The 8,990-nt window shown below is 41.0% G+C and overlaps 1 protein-coding gene and 1 long non-coding RNA gene across 2 annotated transcripts; both read right to left on the reverse strand.

The window, feature by feature from the left end:
- Positions 1–4: 4 nt before the first annotated feature.
- On the reverse strand, positions 5–7,872 carry LOC146653397 (uncharacterized). Its single transcript, XR_014907147.1, has 6 exons — positions 7,445–7,872; positions 6,854–6,962; positions 6,537–6,670; positions 1,955–2,046; positions 554–787; positions 5–478 (listed from the first exon to the last, which is right to left on the reverse strand). It is a non-coding gene; the product is annotated as an uncharacterized LOC146653397 (long non-coding RNA).
- On the reverse strand, positions 2,069–6,530 carry LOC146653398 (zinc finger protein 862-like). The gene has a single exon (XM_085379563.1). It carries the CDS (start codon positions 5,113–5,115, stop codon positions 2,845–2,847), a length of 2,271 nt encoding a protein of 756 aa, XP_085235689.1. The 5' UTR covers positions 5,116–6,530; the 3' UTR covers positions 2,069–2,844.
- Positions 7,873–8,990: the final 1,118 nt, after the last annotated feature.

Genomic DNA, 8,990 nt, shown 5'->3' on the forward strand with positions numbered 1-8,990 from the left:
TCTGCCGGAGGTTTCTTCCTGTTAAAAGGGAGTTTTTCCTTCCCACTGTCGCCAAAGTGCTTGCTCATAGGGGGTCATATGATTGTTGGGGTTTTCTTTGTAAGTATATCTTACAATATAAAGCGCCTTCAGGTGACTGTTGCTGTCATTTGGCGCTCTTTAAATAAAATTGAATTAAAAAATTGAATAGATGTCACTGTGATGATTTCTTGCCTCCATAGAAAGCTTAGACCCAAATGCAGATTCAATGCACATGGTTAAACTATTTATGAGACTTTGTTTAAAGAGAGGGAATGGAGAACGTGGCTCGAGCTAGGAGTGTCAGCAGAGAGCAGGAACCAGAGGAAAAGCTATCGAGAGACTGAACACCTGGCTCCTGATGGGAACAATCCAACGGGAATTCTGCAACAGAGGGAGAAGTTGTTGCTGGATGGGTAAGGGAGTTTGAGGGTAGGATGAGTATGTTGGCAGAGGAGACCTAAACACAGGGAAAACAAGGTTAAACACAGGGAAGGAGCACGCCAGAACTGGAGCAGAGGGGAAGCCTAGTTACCACTGGAGATGGCAGAACAAACTGGCGAGGAGTAGCAGGCAGCGCTGGTTTAAGAAGCCCTCCTGCTGATTGTTTGCAGATGAGGCTCAGGTAAGATGCTGGAAACTCCACCTCTGAAGTGTGGACACAGTATCCCCATTCCAAGTGGAAAAGCCCCTCAGACACTTCCATGGTGCATGACAAGAAGGATGAGGAAGCATTCATGGTCCATCCGTCCGTCCGTCAGCGTAATGCCTAAAAGTTTATTCAGATGTAAATATATTACATTTTTAAATAAAGATCGTCAGTGTTTTTAATGACGCTGCATTTCATTCATGTGTCTCTATTGGACAGTGTTGTAGAAGTCACAGAAGACAGGAATCAGTTCCAGCTTGGCCTGACGTTTGATCACTAGTGATGTGTGATACCACTGATTTCCTTTCCGATCCGATACCAAGTAAAATTCAGGGTGGTATCGACGATACTGATCCGATACGGTGTACAAAAACTTTACTCTTTTATTGTATCTCAAATTATAGCGTCATAATGATTACAGGACATCAGATTACTTGTTCTTATCACGTAATAATGCAGAGTTCATCATATAGAAATACAAACCTGAAGTTGTGCACTATGTGAACACCTTGCCTGCCTGCAGCACTAAAGGACTCCGTGAGAGACGTCTGTCTCGCCCTAGCAGCACCTGTCCTTCTCCTCCTCTTCAGTTCGCCTCAACGTAAGCTCGCCATATTCTGTGATACTATTTACTTTGAGGTGTTTGACAAGGTTAGTGGTGTGGCCACAACACCTCATTTTCTTGCCACATGTATCGCAAACCACGTCTCGGCTGTTTGTGGATGTAAAATACGTGCGCACGTGACTCCAGTTACGCTCAGCCATTGTTGTGAGTGCGCACGCCACAGGCTGCCACACATTTATACAGCCGTATTTCACACATGACTATAAAAGGCGGAAGAGGGAGTAGTTCTTTCCAATGTAGACAATCTGAATGATAGTTTCTTTCCACTGTGTTCCTGTTAATGAAAAACTACAATTTCACCCAAAATGATTAAAATATCGATATTTTAATGTGGAAACCTTCTGTTTCCACATCTGGACTTTCTGTTGCTGCCCACGCAGGTGAAACTTTCTTTGAAGTGGCTCATTGAAGTTGTAATTGATAATCAATTCCCACACAATGTGAGAATCCAATCAATTTGTTTATCAGGGGAAAGGTGTGATTTTTTTAGGACACTGGAGCCTAACATTAACCAGTTTAATCTTAGCTTATTTCCATAAGAAGAAAAACATACTGAGAAAGAGATCACCAAAATATACATGTACAAATGTGAAATGGTCATATGTAGTGTGAAAGAGCTATTTGACATCTTTAAATTCAAAGTAATGTATAAATCCACTTACATAAAACGTGAAAAGGCGCAGCAGTGATGCCCATCTCAGCCAGTGTATGATGGTGGGGCAAGATGGCAGCTTCCACAACATGACGCCAGCTCCTATGTATTTTTAGTAGATAAATGATACGTTTATGTATCAATTTGCTGGAAGATGTAATTACACCTTAATTATGTAATTAGAAGCAAAAATGATTTTTTTTAATCAAATCACCTCAAAAAATTACTGTACTTAATAGGGCTGCTCAATTAATCGAATTTTAATCACGATTACGATCTGGGCTTTCAACGATCATTAAAAATGACCGAGCCGATTATTAGCCCCTCCCTCATTTATCCGCGACACCTTAAAGGCCGGTCCGTGAAAATATTGTCGGGCATAAACCGTCCGTGGCGCAAAAAAGGTTGGAGACCGCTGATTAAGAGGACCCGAGGGAAGCTCGGAAAGCTAAGCAGAAGTTATTTGGAGAGGAGAGTGACTGCCGCTGGTTGAAAAGAGAGGTAAAAAAACTTCAGTGGTGTTGCACACTATTTTATATTATTTTTTAAAGTCATTGTTAACCCTTTAAAGCCAGTCAGAGCAGCACGCTCCGTGTTGTGTAACTATTTTTAAATCCCTGTAGAACCTGAACAGTGTCAGGGCTCGCAAAATTTTAAAATCCCTGGTAGCCCTTCGGGCAGACACTCTTTAGTTTTTGGTAGCCCGAAATAAATTTGAGTAGCCCGAATAAAAAAAAGATTATTTTTATTGTATAATATTGTAAAGGAAACAAAACATCAATCAAAAAATTGTTAAAACACAAATTACAACAACTGTGTAAACATTACAATCAACTCAAATATCTGGTTCTAATTAAACAGAATTTTCTGTGAACTTGTTAGAACTGTGTAGAACATGAATTAGTCTGTGTCAGATCCTGAATCTGAAATTTCCACTGAAGTCTCGGATGAGAAAATGCCACTCGACGTTGAGGGCATAGCATCTCCTTCATCAGCTTTCTCTTCCTGTGCATTGCCCTCCATTTCACTGCTCTTTGTTCTTGTCGGGGTTTTATGATCCAGGTGTCTTGAACCTTTTCCAGAAAACATCCAGAAACGAATCGACTTGTCAGGGCAAAAAGATTCAACTGTTTCCCCATTAATGGAGAGTTGCATGCAGTCATTCAGTGTTTCAGGGTGTAGAGAGGTACGATGTGTTGTCTTCACTCGGTTCATGCAAGAAAATCCTCTCTCACAGATGGCTGTCGATGGACTAAGTGTCAGCATTAATTTCACCAGCAACAAGATATGAGAGAGATGTTCTGGATTCTCAGAGAGGAGATCTCTGTACAAGCAATCTACTTTGCGACCCCGGCGTTCTGCAAGCCACACTTTTAGATCCATCCATTCTTGTGGAATTTTCTCTTTCTCTTCTGCATCTAGCAAACAGGCAAAATGTGTGACAAGATAATCCACCTCTTCATCCCCATAATTTGCTAGTTCTTCTCTGGGGTAGGGAAGAGTGGAAGGGTCAAAAACCTTGAAACAAGAGAGAGGCTTTTCATGGAGATTTTTAAATCTGTTGTCCATGTACTTGACTGTGTTGTCAATAATCTTCTGGATCTCTGCACCAAAGGTGTCTTTGTCTGTTCCCTCACCTCTTCTAGCAGGTCGCTGACTTTTTGTTAGCTGAGTTCCACAGTAGCAAATGCTACCATCCTGGTTCGCTGTGAACTTTGTGTCCAAGGTTTTCTGATATTCTCCTGGTTTTGTTTTTAGGCTGAGTAAGCGTGATGTTGTGCTCTCAACTAACTGATTTGTTCGTGTGATGTTTAGGTTATCATGCTGAAAATCAGTAGAGCACTTGGATAAGATGGTACTGTAGTCCAACATGAAATGCAGGAAGCGAACAAATTTCTCAGTCTTCATCTCCTGCACCACCCCCTTAGCCTTGGCTGCATCCTCGGCTTTGACATCACTTCCTTCTGCCATGTTCTCCATATGAACAACAGTGGGAGTGTAATTTTTTTCCACAGCCTTTAGACATCTCAGCCGGCTTGGAAGCCACCGTGTGCTCTTCAGCCCACTGAAATGTGCCAGCCTCTCATTTAGCAGCTCACTTATTTCTGTCAGCTCTCTTCGCTTCTTTGGGGAATAGTAGTACATCTTAAAGATGGTTTTCAGTGTATCTTCAAATTTCACCAGGTACTCACAGCCTTTCACGCTATCCAGCACAGCTAGCTCTAGTTTGTGTGGCACACAGTGGATTGTTATGATGTGGGGTATCCTCTGTTTCAGTCTCCCAGCTACTCCTGTTTTCTCACCCATCATCACTGCAGCACCATCAAAATTTGCACACACTACTTTCTTTTTCCATGTGTCCTCTCTGATACCCATGGTGTTCACTGCTTCATCAATAGCCTCTAAAATACCTGCAGCATTTGCACTCTTGACTGGCTGACATTTGATCATGTATGTGGCTATGTCACCATTATCCCTCACATACCTGACGTGAACCAACTCCTGTTCTATTATACCAGTGTCTGTACTGCCATCTGCAAGAATGGATAAGAACCTGCTTTCTTGAATTTCCTTTTCAATCTGGTCTCTTGAAGTTTGTGCTATTGCTCCAATAAACTCTCTGCAAGCATGGTCATTGAGGTAAGTGGAACCAAGATCTAGGCCATTTGCTTTCTGAAGTTTGCAAAGACTGCTAAATTTTGCCAGTGGTAGTTCACTCTTTGCAACATAGTACGCAGTTCTAAACAGCTTTTTCAGGACTTCTTGTTGTGCTTGGTTTATTTTTAGTATGGTTTTTGCAATTGGTGTTTGTTCTGGGACAGATGCTGCAGACTGAGCACCAATGCATTTCTTGTGATGCAGAGATTTCTCATGAGTTCTGATGGGGTCTTTCCTAAAATTACTGGTCCCAGTAACAAAGGCGCTTGTCGACTCAGCAATAGAGGGAAACTCACGACACATCCGGCAGAACATCATGTTATTTACCTTGTCATATTCCAGCCACAGAAATTCTTTTGTCCATGAATCCAAAAAACTGCGCTTTCTTTTTGCCTCGTAATCTGATTTATCATAACTTTTCCGCTTTGTGGTAGGCCTTTCTTTGCCTGTCCCTTCTTCATCCTGACCTGTCTTTTTTGGCTCAGCAGAACTAAAATACCTGCGTAAATCCATCTGTCTTTACACATGCCAGAGATTTTTTTTTTTAAATTCTCTGCGCAGTCAACCTCTAGCACGTTTAAGCTTGCTGCGGGAGATTTCACGTGCCACGTTTGAAGAGTAAGCTAGTGAGTGATGTTGTGTCCTGTCTGACTATACCATATTGCACCACTAGAGGGTGGTGTCGTGAAATAAGAGGAAAGTGCAGTCGGGAAATTGTAGAGTTAGAATATAGTTAAGACGGCTATCTGATAACTCGATATGTCTCCCTGTTACCTCTACGATGTAAAGTTATGTGCTGCATTCATTAAAGAGCACTGTTCTTTGATGAGGACTCAGCTAATTACTCAGCTACATTTGCGAAAGAAAGCAAAGGCATTGTCATATATTTTTACTTCCTATGATAGCCCGACGGGCAGGGCTGAGATAGATTTTGGTAGCCCGACTGGAAATATCACTAGCCCCGGGACGTCGGGCTAGCGATTTTGCGAGCCCTGCGTGTAAGCTAGCGCAATAATTTGTTTTGCATATGAAACCGGAGGAGTTGTTACTTACATCTTATGCCATCAGCTTGTCCTCGGTCACAGTTTCCTTCCACATAAAGCTTTGCAAAAACTGCATAAAAAGCTCTTGCAGGAACAAAAACATAATATTCCAGAAACACGCTTTGCCGATCCATCAGCTGTTCGTAACACTTCCCACAGTGAAACAGACGTCAGCGCGAACGATCGCATGTCCGCCATTTCCTGCCCGAAACCGGAAGTGACGTCATTTTCGCGGAAATTGTAGTTTTTTACTTGTAGGCCTTAAAAGCCTATACTGCTCATGTTTGACCTTTCTGAATAGTTTCTGGGATGCTTAGAACTCGAATTGCACTGCTGGAAATAGTTTATTTTGATGCACATGCTGTTTTCTTTGCAAATTTGCATCATAGGATTGTTTTTTCGTTTTTCCTGCAGTATATAAAAATTGGTGTATCTCCAAAATAAAACTATGAAGACACTCAAAATAAATTTCCTGTTGTTGTAAACTATTTTTTGCAACTTTTTTGTATTTAAAGTTTTGAGGGATAAACCTCTTAAATTTCTCCAAGTAGAAATATATGTAAAAAACAAAAAACAAAAACTATTTTCAATTTTTTTGTAGTTTATTGCACTTTTTTGCAATTAATGTAATTACTATGGACTTAATGCATACATATTATTAAAATATGGGCTATAACAGTTGCATAGCAAATTGAAATGCTCCCACAAACGGCACTACAACATGTAAAAAAATAATATAAGCTCTGGCGGACTTGGTTCTATAGTAGGTCTTAAAGGGTTAAATAAATATCGTCAAATAATCGCGATCTCAATTTCAGTGAAAATAATCGTGATTATCATTTTTGCCATAATCGAGCAGCCCTAGTACTTACTTTCTAAATTATTCTTTACCTCTAAAAGGGGCGGCTGTGGCTCAGGAGGTGGAGCAGGTCATCTACTAATCAGATGGTTTTTGGGTCGATCCCTGGCTGCTCCAGACTGCATGCTAACTGTCCTTGGGCAAGACATTAACCCCAAGTCACTCTCTGATGCATTCATCAGAGTATGAACGTGTGTGAATGTTAGATAGAAAGCACAGAAAAAGGGCTTCTATGAACAGGTGTGAATGAGGCAACCTGTATAGAGCGCTTTGAATGTTCAGGTAGAGTAGAAAAGCACTGTAAAAATGTCTCTGTGTTGATTTCTTTTGGACCTCAAACATTACTCACCTTGTTGCAGGTTTCTTTATTAATGCTGAAAACCCAGAATGGAAACTGACCTTACTGCTTCCTTCCTTTCCAAACTATTGCGGCTCCTCCAACCAACGGCCGCGGCAGGCTAAACATGAGGACACAGATGACGCGCAACAGTAAACACATGAGATACACCTCTGTACTTATTCTGCCCTCACTAGGGTGTGAAGCTGGTTTCTAGCTTGGCAGATAGCTAACAGGTCCACAATAAACATCCAGGACTCAGCGGATACGTTTTAGATGTTTACTGTTGAAGCACTGTAAAACTGGTACAGAAACAAAAATAAAATATTACATTTCTGCTGTAATTACATTTTCTTTACAACATCAAACATTAAGCCATGCACTACAATGTATATAACACATAAACACAAGCTTATCCAAACCCTTTCACTGGTTATTAGCGATTAGCTTAATGCTAACATTACATGGGAAATCCCATAGACGGGCTAACGTGTTAGCATCGCGGCCGTTTTTCCTCACAAAAGAAAGTTTTCCACACAAACCTCTAAACTGCTACACAAAACTATCGCGGAAAAGCTTACAAAACAGATAGCAACTACTTACAGGCATGTGCTCTCTCAGGCTCAGCAAGAAAAAGTAAACAAAAAGTGGAACAGACAACAGTTTGGCTATCCACAGGTTTCTGTAAGAGCGTACGTAGGCTGCCATGACAGACCACTACTTCCGTTGTCCGGTTTTATACTTCCGGTTACTCAAAGCGAGACCCAGCGTTCAGTCGTTGCTAACAACAAAATCAGTTACTTTGTGCGGTAATAAGTGGCTTTACCTGTTCGAAGATGAGCTCGGGTTCAACGTGTGCTGTCGTCGGCTGCCACAATAATTCAAGAAAACTGAAAAACGCATTAGAAACATTTTGCCTTGAGCATCAACAACTTAGAAAGGCCTGTCCGTGCCCACCGCCCTACGCACTGCACTCTATGCCGCGGAACTGCGGTAAAGTGAGCCGTCATTTGTGAGCCGCGGTCAAGCCAGCCGCCTCCTATCCGCCGCATGAATTCCCTTGCGCTTTTACACCAGTCTTTACGGTAGCGTCTTTTCGCTTTATATCCTGATTGAAAGCCTAGACTCGCGCGCGCGCGCGAACAGTCACACGCACGCGCGCACACAAATTACAATGGAACAGCCCAATACAGCCATCGTGACAGTCTGGTTGCATATTCAAAAATTTATTAAAAATCATTCTTAAAAGTTGATGCCAAGCTTTCAACACAATCCTCTTCTCGGACACCTACTTTACCTCTGGGCCAGTTTTTACCCAGATTTACTGTAATATTACTCAGAAATCACAGTAAACTCATATTCAGTGCAATACAGTCAATGCACTACAATTATGTTTATTTCAAAAATTCATTAAAAGTCATCCTGTATAGTTGAGGTCCAACTTTCAACACATCCCCCCTCTGGGACACCTACTGTACCTGTGTGCCAATTTTCATCCAGATTTACTGTAGAATTCCTCAGAAATTAAAGGGTACTTGTATCCAATGCAGTCGGCCAATACAGTAGAATTATGTCAATTTTCAAAAATTCATTAGAAATCATCCTGAGTAGTTGATGTACAACTTTCAACACATCCCCCCTCTGGGACACCTACTGTACCTGTGTGCCAATTTTCATCCAGATTTACTGTAGAATTCCTCAGAAATTAAAGGGTACTTGTATCCAATGCAGTCAGCCAATACAATTTAATTATGTCAATTTTCAAAAATTCATGAAAAATCATCCTGAGTAGTTGATGTACAACTTTCAACACATCCCTTCTCTGGGACACCTACTGTACCTGTGTGCCAAGTTTCATCCAGATTTACTGTAGAATTCCTCAGAAATTAATGGAAACATTTATTCAATCTAATACAGTCAGTACAATAGAATTATGTCAATTTTCAAAAATTCATTAAAAATCATCCTGATTAGTTGATGTCCAACTTTCAACACATCCCTTCTCTGGGACACCTACTGTACCTGTGTGCCAAGTTTCATCCAGATTTACTGTAGAATTACTCAGAAATTAATGGACATTTATATGCAATTCAATACAGCCAATACACTACAATTATGGAAATTTCAGAAATTCATTAAAAATCATCCT

Source organism: Rhamphochromis longiceps, linkage group LG14 (genome assembly GCF_057381845.1).
Source record: "Rhamphochromis longiceps isolate RC_006_pf linkage group LG14, R_longiceps_female_GT1.1, whole genome shotgun sequence".
NCBI lineage: Eukaryota > Metazoa > Chordata > Actinopteri > Cichliformes > Cichlidae > Rhamphochromis > Rhamphochromis longiceps.